Genomic DNA, 23,619 nt, shown 5'->3' with positions numbered 1-23,619 from the left:
GACATATGTGTATCTGCTAAATTCGGCTGTGGCCACTACTGGTGTTTTCAATCCTTTAGCTGCTATTTAAAGAATTACCTGTTTATTTGGTTCAGAGGGGCTAAACAACCTTTAGAAGTGGGATATATTTGTTATGGGATGTATTAATAATAGTATGAACCATTAACATGCATTCTGGCTACGAGATGTGTTTTAAAACCACAAGTGGTGTTAATACACCTGCCGTGTATAATATGAATAATATTTTATTTCCAGGTCACTATATAAGTTCTGTTTCTTTCTCTGTAGGACATTCTTTCTTTCAACTCCCACCGGCGGCACTCTCAGGCCACAGCCAAAACACAGACCTGAGGAGGGGCCTTGGAGGTACTGCACAGCAACTCCTAAAGCAAGCAGCTGGCTGAAAATATGTATAAGTAACTCATTACAGCTCCTCTTTGAAAGGAAACATCATCCTGATCTGGAGGAATTCTGATACCCCATTTTCCAGTGATGAAACCACAGCAAAACACAGAAAAATTCAGAGCCTGTTTTAAATGAACTAGTCCCACAGGAGCATTTTTAGATGAACTCTGCTTTACCAGCACAGGAGCTGGCACAGGACACCAGGAAGCTTTCTCTTCTGGTACCCACATGCAGACAGAGAGCATTTGGCAGAGAGTGTAACATTACTGTGGTGATGTAGCCATATAAGAACTATTCCAAAACAGGCATTTATAACAAAGCTACACCAACAAATCCTGTGTGCCAAAACTGATCCCTCATTTATACACACATATAGATGCACTTTAATGTTAATTTTATGCTGCCCCTCTTTCTCATAGAATTCACTTACGACTTTCTACCTATAGCTATACCTTTCCTGCACAGCAGAACACAGGATAAAACTCTACCTATAGCAAGCTACTTCTGCCTAATTATGTGAACATCAGAGTGCCTGGTGATGGTAATTTAAGACTCCAATAGGTTACACCACGTTTGAAAACATAGTTAACAGTAATAAGCTGTGGAGAAGCTGAAAAGCAATTTGTGTGCACACGTATCAGCAGTGTCTATAACAAATAAGAAGGGTTTTTTCCCCCTTATGCAACTATTTAAAACTGCTATTTAAGCTTGAATTACTTTGCATACTTGTTTTTTGCAATAAGAAAAATTGATGATCATCCCTTCTGAAACAGATGCAATAGTACTTTGAGTTTCTCATCACTTTAATCAAATGACAACACAAAATTTTAGATTTTTATTCTGAGACAGATGTATTTAAAAAAGGAAAAAAGGAAAAGCATTTGTCAGAATTTCTGCCTTTCTTTTTAATCTGCAATATAACTTTTTACATCTATATAACTATAACATTGGCTCTAATGTAGTAAGATACTGTTACTTCTCTCTGCGTGGCCACTTTCTATTAATTCTATCTGTGATACTTCAAGCTGTATATTAAATATAATTAAATATTTGCAGATAAATTCATAATAGCATTTAATGTTTTAAAATGGCAAATAATGAAGTCAACTTGACAAAAATACAGGCTTCATCTTTTTTTCAAGCCTCTCTTGCAAATCCAGTGCACCATGCACTATTTGGCAGCTCTTTGAGATGGGTGGAATGAGGGAAAGCTGAACCCAGCAGCCTATACCACACCATTACCTGACAAACCTGGTCATGAGTATTTTGATACAGCAAAGATCCCTTGCACATGCTTGTTTTGCAGAGATAGGGCCTCATATGCACAAGCTTGCCTTGTAGCACTAGGGCCATCCTGCCCAGCTACTTCCAAAAGCAATTGAACCAATCTCTGCAGCAGTACATTGTCTGCCCCTGCATGTGTTTGTATCCAGGTTATTTTCCTCCCAAGATCGTACCTTGTGATGAATTCTGCAGATTGTCCTGTCTTTGGATGCCAGGTAGATTTCGAGGGGGAGGAGGGGGTGGCCTCTTGCAGAAAAAGCAATCTCTCCTGCTCTCTTTGAGCTCATCCCTTACATTGACATACAAACTGCCAGGACTGTTGTGAGGGCTGTATGAATCCTCTTCTTCATCTTCTGTCTCCTCTCTGCTGTCTTTTAGGTCATCCTTCTTTTCCTCATCCACCTCAAATTCTTGTTGGCATCTCAATCCAACTGCATATTGATCTCTTGAGTTCTGCTTGGCTTTTAATATTAAAGAAAGCATTATTTCATTTAAAAATTGCCATCTAGAAGCATTTCTTGTTTCAAGGATTCTTACAGAAGCAACACAATGGCTAATAAAACTTTTATGAACTGATACAGCAGGAAAGCTGTCAAATTCATACCATCAGTGAAGAGCTTTTTAAATATTTACTAAATCAACAGTGGAAGTTTTCACTGTATCTTGCTACTCTGATACAAACGATCTTCGTGTGTGCAATGTTAAACTTTTCTAGAGTTGCTGTCAGAATGAAATCACACACCTTTTCCCTGCCTCCAGAATTTCTATTACCTGACTTTCAAAGCAGCACAGTGCATCACTTTGCAAAATAAAGCTGTAACTCACGTGTCTGTGTTACTGCTTTTTGTACGTGGGATTTGGGTGGTGATTTGAATCTCTCTAAACTGAAATAGACATGGTCCATGGGAGACATGACTGCAGACTTGTGGAAATAGAGCTCTTCTGTCTCTAGTCTCTTGGTCCACAGACCAAGAACAAAGTGGAAGGACATTAACATGTACATTTTAATCACTATTACAGCATCAAAATTTTAGTAGTCAACCTCAGTAATGTAACAGAGTAAACAACACGATCTGTCAGCAGACCTTACTGAGCCCTTGAGGTAGGTTTCCATCCTGAGTTATCCTTTGGTGAAGCCTGCCTTTCACCACTGATTCAAATGGGAGGTTAGGGCATTTACCTGGCTAACGTGGTACAATTAATGCTCTTTCTCCAGGTGTTCACCCTGAGGTGTTCCCATATACAATGAACAGAGACAGTGAAAATTTTATCAGAACAAACCTTTTTTTTTTCACAGTGTCTATCATCTACCTCTATGTGCTAAAGCAACCAGTTTGAACTTAGCAACTAAGAAACATCTTTTTCATATGTATGAGACAGTTGAAAAAATAAAATTGTCAGCAAAATTAAAAGAGGATTAAATTTAGTCTCCTAGATCCATGATACTGTAAGATATATGCAAAAATATATGCCATTGGTAAATGCAAGCAAGCAACTTTGCAGTTTTCAAGGAGAATGCATATGACCACACAGATCATCAACAGGCTTGTCACCAATCTATGCTTGGAAGTAGGAACATCAAGCTGCAAATGTTAACTATCTGTGCCTCCACACAGGACTCAACTGCACCTGTAGGCAAGCGCCTCCCCTTTTATAAAGGTTCTTCTCTGAGAGCTTGGAGAATTCAGCAGTTTTCTAGATTCAGAGTGGAGATCACAAACTTACAGAGACTAAAAGGAGGGGTGGTTGCACTGAGGTCTCTCTTACTGAGCAAGAACTTTATTATCCCAACTGAATCCCTCAGCTGCCTTTTCCATTTAGGATATCTGCTCTCCCTGGAAGTTGCAGTAACATGTGGAAATTGAAAGTGTCAGAGTAACTTGCCCTCTCTGCCCAGGAATTCATTCATTTGATGCATGACATGATAGTTTAATTTGAACAGTACCAACAAAGCTGTCTAACAACACGACTTACCCATGCCTGGTGGAGCTTCTGAGCCTAACATAAGCTCATAAGTGTCGCTGTCTTCCTCTTCCTCCTTGCAATTAGTGAAATCACTTGCTGCATTGTTCTAGGAAGAAAAACAAAGGAGAATATTTGTTTTAGTAGCATCATCTCCTGCCCTCACATTTTGCCATTGATATAATATACAATGTTCTGCTAGGAGGAAAGTGAAGACAGAAACATCATGCATTTGCAGTTATGTAGGGATCTACACTCTGCAGGCAAAAGGACATCCCTGTGTATCTCTGGATACAGTGAAAGAACACCATGTTCTGACACAAAACACCAAGTTTGCACAGCAAGGATTTAAGCTCACTGGCCTTTTTCTCTCCCCAGCACTTTGCTGGGCTGTCCAGACAGTTCCCAACTCTGCTCCCAGCTGTGAAGCACTCAAAGATTAAGAGAAAGATTAGCAACAGAAAAACATGAAGTCCATAGGGCATGACTGAAGAGCTCAAGGGTGCAAGAAATCTCTGGGGAGCTCATTACAAACAGTGGTTTGTGCCAACACATGGTTTTTCAGCCATGTGTGTGCTGAAAAAACAGAAATGGGACTGCAAAGCATGTTTGGAGTTCTACCTCAGTGACCAAATGTGGCAGTGTGGTGTTTTGTTCCTCTAGAAAGCTCTTAGTTCACACAGTGCTGTGCAAAATTAGCCCAAGGAGGGTCAGAACAATGGGTTCTCTAAAACATTATCAGTGTATTTCCTCAAGCTGAAGAGGTGAACTTCTGCTCACCTCTGAAAAGCAAGCCTCTAACACAACTACAGAAAGTTCTGCTGTCTAGAATATAGAACACACATTTGTTAATCACTGATTTTCAGAAACAACTGGAATTTCAAAAAGTGTCAGTTTTTTTAAAGAAACCCAGCAGGACCTTGATTCTCATGTAAGTGGGATACAAAACTATACTCTATTGACACAGTGGAGCCCTCAATAATTAATCAGGAGTTTTGAATCACAAAATCTTAACTCCAGGGGTTTGAATACAGCAACCCCAAAGACGACAGGGAAACAGCATGGTCCATATATCATCCAGTCTGCAAGGTTAATTACAAGTAGGATAGTGGACAGTGGAGTCAAGAGGAAGAGCTTGTAAGCTTCTGCATGGCACGGAAAGTGATTGTCAGGAGCTCATGCTGGACTCTGAAGAAGTTTGTTCCAAGTATCCTGCTGCCTCGTGGCACCCACAGCCACTGCCCAGGGACAGAGTTCTCACTGCATGAAAGAGGAAAATATTTTGAGAAATAGCAGGTTTTTCTGGGGAACTGAGAATAACTTCTTCCCTGCTGCTGTTTTACACAGCCATCTCCTGAATGCCAGGCTGAAGCACTGCAGCCACCAGTCTGTGCAACAAGTGCCTCCCTGGCTTGCTTTGTTGCTTTACAAAAACACCTGGATCTTTACACATCTATATTCCCCTTCAACAACAGAGGATTCATCTCTGCCTCCTGTGCCCATATAATGTGTGCACCAGAGAGAGAATTTTGTTTTTCTTGAACTTCCCTATTACTTATGTAGTTCCTTTATGCTTCACAGGAACAGGATACCTCTCAAAAGCCTCAAAGTTAGGGCTTTTCAGAATATTTATTTTCAAAAGATTTAGGCCTGCATGTGCTAAATGTAAGTGTATATTGTAGGAGTAAAAAGAGACTTGGATATGTTTCCTGTGAGGAGAAGATGTGTGTAGAAGAAATCAAGCAAGGAGAGATCTAGATATATTAAGTTCTTCTGCTATAACATTGGAGTACCACACCCAGGAAATTCTTTCAAGGTGAAATTTGAATGTTTCAGAAGACTGAAGGTCAACTGTTCTGCTAGATTATAGTTGCTGCAACTTAGCTGATAATGCTGAGTTGTAGGGAATTCAGGATGCAATTCAGAAGTTTAGCCCCTGACTACACTTTCTAAAGTCTGGACCTGTGAGACACAGAAAAGCTGAACAGATGGAAACAGTCTTTAACTAAATATGTTTACACTAGGAAAAAAATCTGTATAATGAATAAATTATTGACAGAAGTCTCCTCTGACACTGGGCATGGTGACACCATACAGCTGAAAATCGTGCAGTGTCTCCAAAACCAGTAGAAAGTGTCCTTATTTAAGAATGCAAATTGACATAACTAAATTGGAATAATGCCATGGCTCAGCTTGCAAACCTTGCCCTGATGCCCTGAATGAATGTTCACTGCTGTTTAAGTTTGAAGTGTCTTTTATATGGGCTGGGTCTTGTAACTTGAATGCAGTAGCATAGCTGAATTTCCAAGTTGTTTGAGCCTGCTTGGCTGAAAATGGATCTTTGATTTACTCTAGAGATTTTTTATGGATGTCAAGCCACCTTCCAAAGGAAGAACTAGCTTAACTGGGAAAAAAAAAAAAAAAAAGTTGTTCTCAGCACAAGACTGCTTACAAAGGACTATGGAAAAGGGCTCTGAATGTTTGAAACTAGTTTATGAGTTAGCAAAATAATTCAAAATAATTCCCTTACTTCAGGATGCTACAGGAATGCTGGCATGCATTGAGAGTCCTTTGAGAGACTGAAATTGCTTCAAGTCCTAAGATTAAATGCCACCTCTCAAAGTCAAAATGTAGATACCTAATTTTCTGTCTTTTATGCATTTTAACTGTCTTTATTATTGACTTTCAAAAAGGTAAAGTTTTTTAACAGCTTCAAAACTGTTCCAATACTAAGCTTGAACTGACTTATCTCAGTACCTTACTCAGGAATTCATTATGGCAATTATTGTAACCACCTTGTCAGAATTTTTTACAATGCTCTTCTGAAGGGCCATCTTTGTAAGGTATGTGTTTGAAAGATTTTCTCCTTGTTAAACTGATACAGTCATCCATGCTGGCAGGGGCTGACACCATTGAAATTAGGGGCATTTACCTTATTGTACAGTGAGCAGTGAAATATTAAAGAATTCAGAGGAATCTAACCCAACAGTGATGTTGTATCAAGTTATGGCAAGAGTAAGAAGCATCTGGACATCCGCACTTCATTTATAAACAGTTACTCACTCACAGGTAAATACAGCAATCACAGCTCACATTAGCCTTTATGTATAAAATAGAAATGGCTATATCTAAAATACATCCATATCATATATTTCTAGAAACAAAGTAAGAACTTCTGATTTGTGTAGGGCAATTTAATCTTCTTCTGGATTCTAGGGCATTTCCAGCTGCCTGTTGGACAGAATTCAGGCTTGCAAGGAGACATCCCAAAAATACCCTCCAGTCACACTAAGGCCAGTTCTTCCAAGGCTGAGACAAATCTGGTTGCCCGATTTGTTTATAACATGTCAACACAGCATTCCTTCTTATCCCACTCCCAACATTCAAAGTTTGCAGTTCTGCCAAGAATGCGTTGCTCATTTGTCTGTCTCCCACTGCTCTGTAGCTCAGCGTTTCTGAGCAGAGGACAACTACAGCATAGCTGTCTTGCAGGCACAGTTTTTTAGGCATCTTCTTCTGACTATTAAGCAACAAGATAACATTCAAGTCACTACCAGTCACCCAGAGTAGAACCTGTGCTGATCACCAGGAAACACCAGTTTCTACCATGTGACTTTCTTGAGAGGCACCAGTCCAAAAGATTCCAGCAGCTGCCCTCTCCCTCTGCTGATATGGAGCCCTGATCCTCCTGGGATTTTGAGAAACAAGTTGTCAAATGCTGGCTAAAGTTACCACAGTCTATATGGGCTTGCTAGAAAGGCTGCAAGAGCAAATAGAGCCAAGATCCAAGCACAGTGGTGCTTTTAAAAGTATTTCATACCAACTGAGCAGTTATGTGGATGTCTATGTCTTTGGAGTCAGGGCATCCTAAAGAAAATAAGCATTTTCTCTAAATACCATTAGAGAAGAAAACTAAGAGGAGATGGTCTCATTTCCACTTTTTATTTCAGCACCTTTTGTTTTTTTTCTCTTCAGCGCACATCTCAATGAGGCAAACAGTCCTCTTTAAACAATAAAATCAACAGCTTTGAAAACCTAGAAGTTGATGTGAACTGCAAACACTTCAGAATTTCATGTAACTGTATTAAGAGTGTGTCCACTCATAAATCACTACACAGTGATTCTCACAGTATTCTTAAATGCCTATGCTACAATTCTATCATGACATTAGCAACCTGATACAGCTTCTACTTCCTGTGGACTTCATAATCCTACTTTGGGTTGTTCTCTTGCTACTCTTTCAACCTATCCTTCACAATGCGGCAAGCATGCACTCAGACATGCTTTTTAATTTTTTATTTTTAATGCTGCTATTATGTTGTTGTTTTTCATTCCTGTCATAGAAACCAGACACAATAACATATTTCAGACTGCTCTCACCAAGGTTACCCAGTCTGGACAACTTCAAATGGTCTCCTCTTCTTTGTTTACACAGAAAAGAGCCCTCTAGCCATTTCCTTGACTTAAAAAGTCAAAACCTTATCAATGCAATTAAAAACTTGCTGGAGAGTGTCTCTTGCTGTATTCCTTTCCAGATAGATGCTGGTGACCTGGACCTCAGTGAAAGTCTACGTGCTGGTACACAAACACACTGAAAACATCCTCCCCCCGGGAGTGAATTTGAGCACAGAACAAAATGGGATGTAAATAGGGTAAGTATTTTCAGCACCTCAAGACAGAAGAAACTGTTTTCCTTGGCTGGATGTTTCCATCATTTCTTTGTCATAGGTGTACCAGATTTGCTTTCTAATGTTCTTGCTTTCAGACAAACTGGACTGAAACACAGCAGTTGGATTTTTTTTCTCCCAGCCCCGGGTGATTTGCTTGTACCACTCAGACCTGCCAGCGCTGGCTGCTTAGACTCTCAATGCAACAACTGAAGCAAAAGGGATATATTTCCATCTACCTTCACAGTTTTTGCTCCTTTTCTCTTACCCTCACTCTGGTGTAGCCTACACTATGCCCATTATCACTGTCCTGTCAGAGTTTTCCAGAATGCAAAGGTCAGAACTAGTGTACCATAGGAAATACTTTCCATTTGCACTCCCAGGTCTTCATGAACAGCAAGCAGGCAATTTGGCAAACACTTATATTTCATTTAGTTCAAACTGCATCCCTGAGCCTAGTGACCAGCTATTCTGGTTATAAAATTTTTTTCTAGCTCTCAAGTCTGCATTAATTACGAATATTCACATATTCTACAATGTAAAATATTCATCAAAGTACTGGAAGTGTTTAAGTATTTATGACTCATTTTCCCAGGGTCCTCTATGAGCACCTGGAGAAATGACTGAGAAAGTGAGCTTCATAAAGTTGATTGCATGCATGAGGACAGATCCAACATTGTTGTTCATTAGCTTTATTAATATCAAACACCTTTAGTACCCTATTAGCTTCTTGATAACTCAGGCTTGCAAAAAACCATGAGAAAACCCTAAAACATAAGGGCAATGAACCATTCAATACAATGTTACAATCCAAGACAAAAACCAACATGGTTGTAAAGCCGGGCAGGTGGGAAGAGCAGTGGTGGAAAAAAACTTTCCTGCACATGTTCTGCCATGCAATACTGAAACAAACAGGGCTTTAAAGCAGTGTGGGCTGAATCCAGCCCTTGAAACACTTGAACTCGCTCTCCTGACCTAAGCAAGACTTGTCTTGTTAAAAGCCAAGAGTGGCATATATTATCCTTCCAGCCAAAAGTGCTGCTGCCATCTGCTTGCTCCGCATGTGTCAGAGCCAGCTGATGTGCAATGCAGTCTGCCCTCTGAGGAAGCACAGCTGAGCCGGCCCTGTGTGCTCCACCCTGCTGCCTCAGCTCTGTTCTCTGCTTCACCACAGCAGAGAAGGCACAGCCTCAGCCCCACACCTCACCTGCACATCCCAGGCTGTGCCCAGGAGCTGCACGTGCAGCGCTGCTGAGCCACACAGATCAGCGTTTCCAACTCCCAGAAATTAATTAGAACATCATTCCCTGCTCTATTTGTTTACAGGAAAGGTGTGAGGGCATTAGAAGTCCCTGGGACTTTTCTCACTGATGCCTTTCAAGGTTGTGTTTTCCATTATTTCCCTTCAGTTTGCTGTGCCTTATGGAAGCCTCGCAGCATCAACACCAGATGTCAGATCTCACAGCGTCTCTGACATCCATTATCCAGCTAGGCAAGAGGCAGCTGACTTAAAACTGTGTGTGCCACACAGGTTAGACCACAAAAGAACACGTATTTAACATCAGTAACTGTTTTTGAATAAAGCTGCTCATTCTAGGAACAAAAGGCAATGACTGATCTGTTAGTCAGAATGACTTCTGAGTAGCAGGCAAACATAACTTACTGCAAACCCCTCATGCCTTCCTCACACAGCTGTTTACACCATGTGGCTTTTTATTAGATGTCTGGACATAATAAACACAGTCGTGTTGTTGAATCTTAAATATATATTACCCCTATCCCCGTTTGCCTTTGACATACATCCATTAGGCCTTTAAATTCCAACTGTTTTATGTGTTCAAGGTCAGGATGAAGAGGGCTTTAAGCAACATAATCTAGTGGAAAATGGCAGGTGGGGTGGACTAGATGATCTTTAAAATTCCCCTGTGATTCTACCTGAGCAGGACACAAGATTTTGGAATCCTTCAAAGGCACGTTCCTGCTGTGTAAAACTGCAGCATTATCATCCCCAGATTTCTTATTGGGGTCATAGGTGTGTGCATAATTTCTTTGTTTATCTGTATGGGTTTCAGTTTAACCCAACACTTTCTACCTTTTTTCATGTTAATTCAAATCAGGAGTATCACATGATCTGGTGGACAAGCATGCTTTATGTGCTGATCACACAAATCCTAACAAATTAGAACACAAAACCCACATACTAAATAAGGTACAAAACCAATAAGGACACAGAATGACAGTAAAAATAATACTGTGACATTCACAGTAATTTGTAAAATTCCCTCTGCATAAAATTTGTCCCAAGTCTCAACTCTACCATGTTGTCTGCAATACTGAAAGATAACAAAATTCTAGAGTTCCCATTCCATTATGCTAAAGGTACATAAAATGTACATAACTACCCAAAAAAGAGATTACATAGAACAAATGAGAAATAAAATGCTCCACTACCAAAATCTAATTATTTTGTGATCAGTCTGGAGCAAATGTATGACTGAAACAAAGTATTTGTACTATATTAAGAAACTAAACAAATTAAAACATCAATGAATACCTAACTTTGGGGTCAGAGATTTTAATAACAGCAAAAAGGAATAGTTTCATTTGAAATTGTCTATTGTAATCTTAAATATTTTTTTTCTGGGCTCCCTGATTAAACCATTTCATTTGTATGTTTACTTTAACTTCATCACAAGCAGATCTGCTGCACTGCATATCAGCCAGCATCCCTGAACTGATCCTAAATAATCACAACATTATTTTGTGCAATTTCACACTTACTTTGTATGCTTGTCTATCAAATCACAGCAAACTAAATTTTCTGGTATATATAAAAATATGTTCTTAAAAATCAAATTGCTGAAGTCTCCATTTGAAGAATTTGTGCTCACTTTCCCTCTTCTGTGCATTTATGCTGTTCTCTAGTCTAGCTACTGAGTATCAAGAGATTTTTCTTCTGAACATTCAAAAATAAAATTTCTCCTCAGACTCATTTTAGCTCATTTCTCCTTTAATGACAATTCTTGTTACTTCACTTTTCACACACCCACACAATTTTTTGAAAGACTTTCAGATCTTGTATAGTACTGATTCTGCTGAAAAAAATATCCACTAGTGTTTGACAGGCTGTATAATCATTGCAAAAGCACTCCCAGCTCTCACACAGGTTAATTTTTTCAATCTAGCAGGGTAAGAATTTTTTCTTGCTTTTCTGTTTTTTTTTTCCTGGGCAAAACAATAACCATTCTCCAGAGAGCTTCTCTTTCACTTGATGACTATGATTACACTGCTTGAACTCTCAGGGGAGTTTCTAAATTACCACTCCCATAGCAGATCCAGCAGTAGCAGAGAGAGAATCACAGAATCATTTAGGTTGGAAAAGAACTCCAAGATCCTCAAGTCCAACCGCAAACCTAACACTGCTAAATCCCACTAGGCCCTGCCCCTAAGAGCTGTGGCAGCTTGTGGGACCAAAACCTGAACCAGCTGCACTCCTTTGCCAAGCCAGCACCCGCCTGTTGAAATTCACAGTTATTAATTTTCCCTCCACTTATTTCTTTAATGCCTAGGAGATTTTGCTTTACATTTGCTGAGATCAGTTCATTAAAATACTAATTTCAAGCAGCAGTTTTCTGCTGGTGAGCACTGCCTGTAGTGCTGATATACTCTCAGCTGCAGGAGAGTTCATAGATGCTCAGGTCCCTGGAAGTGGAAGAGGAGGTTGAAGATTAATTGACTGAATGACTGACAGGAAATACAACAGAATTTTACATCTCATACCTGTTTATTTCTGCTTTTGTTTCACCTAGATGGCACATATGAAAGTTTTTTTTTTTTAATCTAAAACACGAGAAAGTCATTAGCACTGAAAATCCCAGACTCTCTTAGCAAATTATATACGTAGGTAGGAATTTTGCCCTAGTAAAGCATAAATATGTTTTGGATGACCACAACATCATCCACAAGTGTGAAATATTTCAAATATTGCACAGCAGCAGCTAGACAGAAACACACCTGAAAGTGTAATGGGCAAGTGGAAGAGCAACACTTCTGGAAGGCTGAAGATTAGCACAACAGAACAGCTGATGCTTAAGTAAGAAGAGTAAAAAAAAACGGCACTTAGCAAGGTTTTGGGCCCCTGAAAGAATCAGTGACTATCTAGAAAGAAAGGAAGAGGGTGCAGAAGGCATTGAGGAAATGCACTGAACGCAGTCACAGCCCAGGCAACTTTCAGCTCCTTTTCATGTAATGAGGAAAACGTGGTCTGGCTGAGGAAAAGAACATTCAGTACTGTTTGTTTCAAAGCCCTGTGCTCCAGATTACTGACAAGGATGTCAGTAATCTGGAGCACAGTACTCTAAGTTGCATAGATGCTCCTGGCAGAACATTTATGATTTATCACTGGTCTCAGGCTCTCCAGCACTAACACATCATCATTCCTCATTTTCTGCCCCATATTCCATATATACACTGCAGAGTGCTACCCTAACATTTAAACAGCTGCTGTATTTTGCAGGAGAACTACATTTTAGATGCCAAGAGTCACAATATTGTAATTCAAACTCAAGTAACAGAAATTTCTGCATTCTCTGGTGACTTCTGAGATTCTGCCCTTCTGCCCTGAATCTTGGTAAACACTCAGAAATTTTTCTTCTTTTAAAGAAACTAGCAGGAGCTTTGCTCTATCTAGACAACTTTTAAAAATATATTGCATTAATGTGGAATAGGATAAAGTGTCTAAATCTGTGAAATACCATGGTATTTCTAGAATATGTTCCACATACATGTGCTAAGTATAGTCAGAGTTTTCAGATATGGGTGTTAATATTCAGGTTCTTAAAATCTTTGCATTCCTAAACAATAGGAAAGCTAAAGAATGAGAAAAGCAGTTGAAATAGCAGTTATTACCTGTACTGCATTCAACTATGTCTATTAAAACATAGACCATAGACAAAACCAGCAAAAATTATCTAGTGAAGCACTTCTGTGGGAAAACACTGGTACAGCATGTGGAAATATCAGGCACCTAATAATCAACAAAAGCAGGAAAAACATAAAAGGCAAATGTAAGAAACATTAAAAAAAAGTAAACCTTTTCCACTCTGAAGCAGGTGTCATGTAAATTACACCCTTAGTCAATCAGATAAATAATTAGCCTCTGCAAAATTTAGCCTTCAAATCCAAGTAAGATCATTCTCTTATTTTTGCTTGACTCTAAATAGATCCACACACGGTGCAGAATTTGCTTTCAGATTCAAGTATTAAAAATTTGCCATGAGTACCCTGGCCATTCTGCATTATTCTTTTAGTTCAGGTACATCTTGCAATTTATGAACTGAAGGATGGCGATACTGTAGTTACAGTACAAGAAAGCAAATGAGATGAAAGGTTCTACCTGAGAGTTTGCCTTTTTTTTTTCCTAAAATAGAGATGATAAATTTTTCATTCTATAAGCAAGTTTCAAGACTTGGTAACAACCAGTAAACTACTTTGAGAACTCTTTAAGAAGTGTAACTCAATTCAAGTGCAAGCTCTTCTCTTCTCTCTCTCCCAAAAAGACAATCTATGCATTGGTCAGTGACTCTACACTACTGTGTTCAGACAAACCATTTCATTTTAAAGCGCTTTGCTGATTTCACATCTTTCAGTGACAGCTGTTTTTATTCTATATCTGTATATTTACTACATTCAAACTGTATCAGTTGTCTCAGAAATACATCCTGCATTCACAGAAAACAACTAAAAGAGACAGAAATCCAATCTTATTTGGTCCATTTTTCATACAGCACACAAGCAATATGAAGTTCATCTTCTTGGCTTCTACAAACCCTCTGACAATCCAACCCCCAAAACAGAGGAAAGAAGGTAGCAGTAGAGAAAAAGAATGCCAAGCTTCTTTTTAAAAGTCTAACAAAAGTACTTGCAACTCAGCAAAATAAAATTATTTTCAATAATCTGTTATGTATATAAAGTCACCTTGTGTTTCACCTGAATATTTCCATTGCAGAATCACAGAATGGATGGGGTTTAAAGAGACATTAGAGATCACCCCCCTTGCTGTGGGCAGGGACCCCTTCTGCTAGATCAGGTTGCTCAGAGCCCCATCGAACCTGCATTGAACACTTCCAAGGATGGCACATCCACAACTTCTCTGGGCAGCCTGTTCCAGTGTCTCACCACTCTCACAGTAATGAATTTGTTCCTAATACCTAATCTAATCCTATCCTATTTCAGTTTGAATCCATTCCCCCTTGTCCTGTCCCTACATGCTCTTGTAAAAAGGCTCTGGATCTTTCTTGTAGGCTCCCTTCAGGCACTGGAAGACCACAATTAGGTCATCTCAAAGCCTTCTCTTTTCCAGACTGAACATTCCCAATTCTCAAGTCTTTCCTCATAGGAGAGGTGCTCCATTTCTCTAACCATCTTGCTGGCTATGAAGAGACACCCCTGATGTTTGAGCAAAAAATGATACAACATGAGATGTGAGTTAACAGAAGATGCTACTGAAGTAAATAGAGGTTTATTTGTTCTAATTTTATGTGGTATTTCTCTCTGAAATGCTCCCATACCTTAAGGAAAACACCAAGTTCTCAGCTTTGTTTGCTTACTGAACAGTAACAAACTAACAGTGAGCAGTCACCTGTTCTTTTGGAGTCTTTGTGAGAGTAGATCTATGGGATTTATAGCTGAGGTCACACACACTTGTGAAGCCTGCTGTGGTATGGGGTCTCTACCCCTAGACAAGACCATCCTACTTGACCTATGATGTTTCCTTCCTTGCATCTTCAGCACAGCCTGATTTCACCTGTAACTGCTTTCCATATAATCCCCCAAAGCAGATAGATTAATATATTCAGCATTGTATCCTCTCAGAATTTGACACAAACAAATGTGAGTTAAACAACAATATGCACTGAATTGTGTGCTATATATCATAAAATCTGTCTCACCCTAAGGAAAGGCTAAACAAATATAGGTGTTTTGCATAAATCCAAAAGAAATATATTCCCTGACTGATGACTCAAATACAATTAGTGGCTGCTTGCAGAAGGTAAATGAGTACCTGCTAAAAGCCATAAAAATCACTTTTGATGGTATGATATGCATTGAGACCTACTTCTGCTTCAAGAGAGACATACAAATAACTATGTAATTTCTGATCTATGTAATTTCTGTCCCAAGAAGTAACAGTTTTTCTTCTCAGTTTAGGGTGGGGGGAGCCAATCAAACTGGAGTAATCAGCCTGCTTCTATGCTAGTAACATCACTATTGGGAAATGCTTAGCAAGCACAGCTCACTAGAACTGTATTTGACAGCCATTTTAATGGCAGCTGCTGCAAGATTATAACTTGACATGAATACAGATCTCTGGTATTACCTTTTCTGTAAGCACTTTCAGTTCTCAAGACAAGAAAGAAGGAGCAAATGACAAAAAGAGCCAAGGTGGAAAAAGACTAAAACATGAGAGAGAAAAAGGGCAAAGCAACCTACATCTGCCACTCAGTGTGGGGTTTCCTACAGCATCATTTTCCTGTTTAATACCAGCAATGTTAGTCTCCTACAATTACCTGCTCAGTCCATTGTGTGTTTCTAATCCAGTCAGGATTCAGAAGTGTAGTTACTGAGGTTTATAATTTACAGCAGTGGGCCAAGCTTTGTTTTATGCAGACACACCTGCTGCATTAGTGTAGAAAGAGATGCTGATGAACCTGGGATGTAATGAATTAGTGGACTGGGCTTTTCTCCTGCTCCCTTCTCTCTTTCAGACACCTCGTAGCCACTACTATCAATAATACCACACTGTATAACAGAAAAGCAATTTAAGCAAGCTGAGGTATTGGAGTTACTATTAAGCAGCTGGATTCTACCATTTCACTTTGATTTTTAAAGAGATTTTATGGTTTTTTTCCTAATAGGACATAAAGCAATTTTTAGCTAGCTCATTCCCCTTCATCTTCTCTGCCCCCAGCACCACACAGAAAGCAGCTATTGGGTGTAAAGACTGTGTAATTTTACAAGAATTCAGGAGGTGAAAGGACCCAAGCAGCGGATGGAAGAAAAGTAGCAGTCAGTTACAAAAGGAATCCCATTTTATTCTTTCCCCTGAGGCCTCTGCCAGTCATGCTGTGCTGCATCTGCGTGCTGGGCAACACTCCTGGGGCAGATCTTCATGTGTAGTACAATGTGTGTCAGCCTCAAAAGGACTGTGGCATTTTACATGAAGCTCTGCCACCTATTTTTTTTCCTAAATATGTGTAACAGTGGAGGAAGAATATCTGAATCTAAAGATCTATACAATGCCCCTAAAATATGGGTCACAAATGGACTAGTGTGTCTCACTTGAGGGTCACTTGTCACAACTGATCTCCTATTAAATGTGGTTACCCTGGCAAGCAGGAATAAAAAAAAAAAAGAAAAAAAAGCACTATATTTATTACCTGTTGCCCATGGCACTCCAGTATTGTTTTTCAATTGACTGCCTAGTGTCCTGCTTTATCTTTTTGTTTCCATGTTAGAGCCCAAATTCCCTTTTATGGAAATTTAATAAGGCATCCAAACTCTGTCATGCAATTCCTGTGATGGGTAAATTTTGGATATTCATATTTCACTCAACAAACTCACAGCATGTGTAACTTCATGCAGTAGCGTGTGATGCTGAGGATGTTTAGAAATTGGATTTATAGTGGAATTATTTTAAAATAATCTCTAATGCTGAAGAGAGGTTATTGTCACAGCAAGCAATTGTAGAACATTGAGAGAATTTTGCAGGTTATGTAGGAATGAGTGAGCAGTGTGAATAGGAAACCTTAACATTCAATATGTTTTGAAATTCAAAATCCTTAGTAAAACCATAAAGAAGAGACAATGCTGTTTCAGGGGAGTTACAGCTTAAAGGATATGAAAATCAGCAAGAGCCAAGTGTATTTCATATTGGGATTTCTATTCCTGTCTAAAATGCTTGAAATGTTTGTATTCTCTGAGTGCTGGCTGAATTGTTGCACAGATGAGGGCTGAGAAACCCAACAATAAAAAACAAAAAAAAGTAATTTTTTTGCTTTGTCTTGAGACTAAGAGGCAAGGGAGATACAAAAGACCAAATGTCTTTCTTTAACAAACTGGTTAAAAAAACCTAACCATTCCTAAAAAACAGGAAGTCACATCAGAGATTAACATGAAACTTGCAATTTCCAGGCTGTCTCTACTTCAGCAGCAAGGACAGAACAGACTGACAGAAGAGAGAGGTCCAGACTGAGACCTAAACAAGGACCTTGGGGCCTGAGTCAAATTCAGTGTCTTGCTGCACTGTGGAGCAGCAGGCCCTGGCTAGCTCGTGCTGACCTAGCGAGCAGCAAACCCCACCCAGCAAGAGAGATGATCAATACAGAAGATTTGGGGCTTTGACCCTTGGTCACACCTGCAGCTCACTGTTCCATGGGCAATTTGTTCACTCTTCTTACCCTGGGGTGGTTGAAGCTATTGCACTCATGTTTCTTGTACTTTAGGAGAGTTTAGATTAATAAAGGAACACAAGCTCACAAGTACTGAGCCTGCCCCAGCTGATTTAATAATTTCTTTGCTATCAATTCAAATGGGATGTCTCCCCTTCAGAACTGCGGCTTCTGCAGACATACATGTGCTTTGTATGACTGATGCAATGGAATAAGTTAAATTTTGACATTTTGCTAAAAGCCATTTCACTAACGATGACAGTGATTTGGCACACCTGGAAGAAAGGAGAAAAGCACTGACATGCAGGCAGATTCTGTTGCTTGGGAAGTTCTTCCCAAGATCTGTACATGACTCATAACCTGCCAGCATGCTGCAAAAAGCAAATGAAAAAACAGGACTCTATAGCCCAAGGGATACACACCTCACATCATTTTCCCTTCCCATTATAAAAGGCAAAGTTGGAAAAAAAGCCCAAAACCAACCTCTTTCCTGCACAGTTTTGGAAACAATGGAGTCCTCTGTGACTTAGGTTTGTCTGTGATGTGAGTAAACAGGAGGGGCAATAAAATGTTTAAGAGAAGGATGAGAGAAGAGATGAACACACACTACCAAACTCAGTGTCCACCAACAAATGATTCCACATAAGAGACCGAACTGAGGTTTCTGTACTTCAGTAGTCCTCCATTGCAGAAACTCAGGATGGTTGTTCACTGACTCAATTAAAAACTTAATAGATGAATAACAACCCTGTTTCTGTGACAAGGCATTGATATTTCTAGGGAGAGGAAGTTTTAGTACTTAATACTACTTGTACATTGTAGTATATCAAGGAAATTGCCAAAGTTAAAACAAAAGATGCATCTGAGATGGAAATGTTGCCTCAAGAGATTATTTCAGGAAATATGATGGTGTTCTTCATCATAACCCATGTCTTCACACTAAAATAGCAACTATGACTCTTGACTCTTCAGCCTGATTCAGTGAAATACACAATTTAGAAGCTTTAGGAACAGCTTTTATTTACATTTTTGTATTTAACTTCATTTTGTTCTACATGTTCAGATGTTGAACTAGTCAGGACATTCAGATTTCTCTTCTTCACCAGTTTAACTTTTTGATTGCCTCACATAATAAAATACTGTCAGTCAATGTTCAAGATGTAAATGCAGAATTTAAAAAAATATGCAACATCCAAATTGCTTTTGATAATGAAAGAAGAGTAAACTTGAGCTCTGCAGAACTCTAAATTTTGGCACAAAAAGAGCTTAGGGAGAGGCTCTTTTGCCTCCAAACACCTTGAGAAGCTGAAACAAATAATTTGTCCTCACAGTTCTCAGTGCAGGATTGTGTATCCCAAAACTCACACCCAAGCTATGCACTCAGTTAAAATGGAGGCAAATAATAGGAGAAACCTATTAAGACCAACAGAAAGAAATTTTAGGGAATGAGCTGTTTCATGTTTAATGCCTTGACGGTCTCTTATCTAATCAATGTACCAGAATATCCTTTACCAGCCCAGTAGATTTTAGGACAATGTCCTATGGAGCCAGAAGAGAAAGTGGCCAGAGAAATTTTTTGTGTAAACCTTTTGTTCCACAAAGCATCTAGCAAGGGTGCCAGTCTCTCAAAGACATTGTGTTTTTCACTGCAGTTTTCTGTCAAATTAATCCATGTGAACACAGACATCACAACCTGAAATACTGTGCATACTCCAACTCAACATATAGAATGCATTAATGCACTTTAATTACAGAAGTTTTCATCTGTATCACCACAACTTGTGGACTACTCAAGTCACAGAAAAGTCTCTGTGAGGTGTATATCAACAGACTTTCACTGAATTACAAGGTTAAAATATTTCAATAAACCTAATTCTCTTTTATATTCAGTAGTAAAGCTGTCACTGTTATCAACTGTTGCGATGTTTTAAGCACAGAAGTCAATATGGAACATTTGTATTTTCAAAAAAGTAGAAAAAGAAAGAAGAAAAGGAAAAGCTGGAAAATGGAAAAGAAGGAAAAAAGAAAATGAGGGAAAAAAGAAAAGAAAAAGAATTCCCAAACCAGTGAAAGTTTTACCAGAAAAATATAAAATGGCCACCAAAACCAGAGAAAATGAAACAGAGACACAAAATGAGAACCATTGAAAAGAGAAAGCAATTTATGAAGAAAGAAAAAATAATCAAATTTCAAATCAAGCTATGTTGCTTTTCAACATCATAGTCAGAATATTATGCCTTCAGGCAGTCTTAAGAGAAGATAACCCTCAAGTCTGGCAAGTTCTGTAATTCATGTTCTTCATATGAAAAGAGAGCTTTGTTTGTACACATACAGAATGTTTATGACACCACTTATGGCATCTGTGGCTGAAGGTAAAGGGTCCCTGTGATACAAGCAGTACTTTGAAAATGTAGTAATTCCTTAAACATCAGTGGAACAGCACAGCCATCTCCAGTCCTTTACACTTTGAGACAAGCTGAAGACAAGATTTTTGTTTCTTTTGTGGGGTTCAAAAAGAAAAAGGACATTGAGAGTATCTGAAGATAGCTGCTGTGACCCTTGGGAAAGAGCTGGAAAGACCAGAAATGAGAAAATCCTGTGGGAGCTCTAGTGAGCAGCAGAGGAGCATCCTGATGTACTGGCTCAGTTTGATGAACAATCCCGTGCACATAAAATAAAAGGTAGAAGCAGACCTGCCTTGACCAACAAAAAGAGCAGTGGTATAAACACCAGGAGGCAACTTCCTACAAATAGAGAGAAGTACTAAAACCATGCCCCAACACCCACTGAAGCAAACAAGTTTTGCACAGAGAACTGATGCCATTTTTATCTCCTGTCAACCACAAACATCACCACTTAAACTTCCTGTTCCAAAACCAAGAATTATCACTGGGAAATTGCTTCAGTGGTAAGAAAACCACACTGTCTTCTACTCAGACTCACAATATGGACACCATCTCCCTGCATTTTTATCATTGCAGATATATAAAAACAAGCTCTGGTAAATACAGAGAGAAAATGGCTTTTTTTTCCCTTCTCTGATCATATTTTAAGATGAATTTTAAAAAAGAGCTGAAGCTGAAATGTGTGGCATTGAAAAGCCCCTCAACTTTATAAACAAAAGAAGAATCAAATTCTACTTCTTTTCTGAAAACTAGAGTTCTTAGCTGTTTATACAAGGTGCTATAAATTGTATCCTGTGCCAGAAAGTCACATCTTTTCTCTGATGCCCCCCAATGTTTAGGCTGCTTGCTTTAATCTCTTAGATCCCTACAAAGCCTCCAGTTTCTTTCTCTGGTGCTCCTGCTTGGTAGAGAGTGGCTATTGCACCTTTCCCAGGACTGCAGTGTGAGGGCTGGAGGAGCAGGGCTGGCTCCTGAGACTGAAATTCCTTAGGCATTAATTTGTCACAAGCTCCAGCGTTACGCATAAGGGGAAAATTTAAAGTTCATACAATCTCTAAATTTTTCAAGGTTTTTAGACTATTTACCTCATGAAGTAACATAGAAAAATTACAAATATCTGTGAAACAACAGATGCTCACATGCCCTACTGCACTCCAAATTCCTTGCCATATTTCAGCATTCCTTGGGGCTAGGTCAGAGGTTCAACACACAGCTTTTCAAGAGAAAAGGGCACCAGTTTCCTTTTTTAAAGGCAATTTTTCCCTTTCTTTTCCTCTCCAAACCTCATACTTCAACCACTTTTGTTTTATAACCCACTCCTCCTCACCTGGGGACTCTTCCATCAGCCTCCTTAGGTCAGCCAAGTCCCACCAGCTGATCTGTTGCTAAGTTACTACTCCTCTGTGTTTCAGACTCAAAAAATGATCTGTCTGGGGCAACAGCCAACTTTTTGTAAAATATCACTCTAAATATGTGTTCACTGTAGTTAAAATGACCTGTTATTTTTGCTCCCTGGCATTGCAGATACTCTCCCTCTTCTCCCTGGTAAATTTTATAACAATACAGGAACAAAAGATTTCCAAGAAACAAACCAAACTCCATGTTCACCGGCTTTGTGTAGACTCTGTTTCCAGCTTTGTGTAGACTCTGTTTCCAGCACTGAAGAGAAGTCCCAAGCTGCACAACAAGTGAACCCAGAGCCCACCCTCTCCCTCCCATTTTAATAGCATGAGACAAACCTGGAGAACATGCTCAGAGCAGGCACTGCTGCTTTACATGAAGCTAATCATGCCAGCTGTACCTTGCTGTAGCAAATGGATGGACTTGTATGGAGGGATTTGTTCTGCTGTTTCCATCAGAACTCAAATCCATTACAATTTGACCTTCCTACACAGCATCTTTCAAAGTTCCCAGTTTTTTTACCCCAAAATCTGCAGTTACAGCCTAATTCTTATTTCCCAGTTATTAGCTGTAAGCCCCACTAATTGCCTCATCTCCCCCGAATAATTTTAGAGTCCCTGAGCATCCATGAGTGGAGAATCAAGAAATTAAGAGTAAATGAGAGCATTTTTTTCCTCTTCCTTGATTCCTGCAGGCAAAAACTGTCTACAACAGGAGATTTGATGAGTACTAGACTCACGTCTCTCTTGCTCTTAGAGAGGCTGTCAGTATTTCCAGACTGCGGCAAAACATTTTTCAAATTCCTCCCCATGTCCAGCCGTGAATTTTACAACTGCAATACAAAATGCTGTGCTGCTTTTGTTTTGGATTCCTCCTTTTCTTTTTTTTTGCTTGGGATGGCAAGAACACTGGCTGCCAGTTTCCCTTGCAGATACGTCAACCAACAGGCACTTCTCACAAAGTCATTGCCTTCTTTTCTCCACATAACCACATGGAAATTGCTACCTTTTTTTTTTTTTTTTTTTTTCCCAACTAAGCACATGGAATAACTTCTAAAACAAAGACAGAAGGCTGTTTGTTAAAGATCTGTAGCAAAAATCTTGATTCTGCCCTGTCTACCAAATAATTTAATAGGGTTTTTTCAACTGTCTTCAGCAGGAATTTGATGTTACACTGACAGCATCAGGAGATGAATTTAGTGGACAATTTAGGAGAAAATATTATCAGGCCCTTAAAAAAAAAAAAAAGACAACTTAAAAGGAATAGAAAATTATTTGAGCAGTAAGCTGAGCCATGATATTAAGTGCAAGGTTCAAAAATGACTATTTTTACTGTAGAAACTATTTCCCACAGCCTCATTTTCAACAGATAGTATTATATTGTTGTATTTTACAATGAGTGTTTGCAAGATAAAGGACTATTGACAGTGAATAAAGACATGAAAACTCTGGTCTCACCAGGATTAAAAGTGTTAAAAATAATCTGGCTGACAGGAATACACAAAAGCAATCTAAAATAGCTAAAAATGATGGAAGGCCACAGAATGAACTTGCATGTGAAATTGTTTCAAGATTGCTGTTCCAGAGGCCATTTTGCCTGGAAAGCAGCTTTTGTCATCTGTCTAGACGACTTCCAGTGACCACAGAGGGGACAGACCAGCAAGCACAATTGCTCCCTTCCCACGTGTACATTCTCATTTCCCACCAAGAGACCCTGCCGGGGAGCCCAGACTGACACACACTCTGCAGCGTATCTGCCCTGTAAATTCAGCCTTTACATATTTTTCAGATGCTGTATCACAGGACACTCTTATTCTGGAAGCCATGCATTTGTCACTAATGTCTCCACAGTCACAGAAGGGAATGAGATCTGCAGGTTGATTGGAAAACCATTTATTACCCAGAAGCAGAGGGCCATGAGGCACCGTGCGCATCCAAGCCCACCACCACCGCCATCAGCAGGAACTGTCTGCCAGGTGGGAATTTAGGTCAAGACCAGGATCTTTTCCTTATTATTAGTGTTAGGATTCTTCAAGATTACCAACAA

At 39.3% G+C, this 23,619-nt stretch overlaps 1 protein-coding gene across 1 annotated transcript in view; it reads right to left on the bottom strand.

Moving 5' to 3' along the window:
• The window catches only part of BANK1 (B cell scaffold protein with ankyrin repeats 1), a 134,724-nt gene that overhangs the window by 20,624 nt on the left and 90,481 nt on the right, over positions 1 to 23,619 (bottom strand). The window contains exons 10-11 of the mRNA XM_054295404.1: positions 3,655 to 3,760; positions 1,863 to 2,150 (exon numbers count right to left, since the gene is read on the bottom strand). Of these exons, the coding sequence (XP_054151379.1) occupies positions 1,863 to 2,150; positions 3,655 to 3,760 (394 nt within the window). The remainder of the gene's footprint in view (positions 1 to 1,862; positions 2,151 to 3,654; positions 3,761 to 23,619) is intronic.

The sequence above is a fragment of the Melozone crissalis genome, unplaced genomic scaffold (assembly GCF_028551555.1).
Source record: "Melozone crissalis strain CALT ecotype California unplaced genomic scaffold, PUWL_Pcris_2 ptg000006l_1, whole genome shotgun sequence".
In the NCBI taxonomy this organism is placed as follows: domain Eukaryota; kingdom Metazoa; phylum Chordata; class Aves; order Passeriformes; family Passerellidae; genus Melozone; species Melozone crissalis.
Note: the sequence above shows the minus strand (reverse complement) of the source record. Positions and strands in the feature narration are given on the sequence as shown.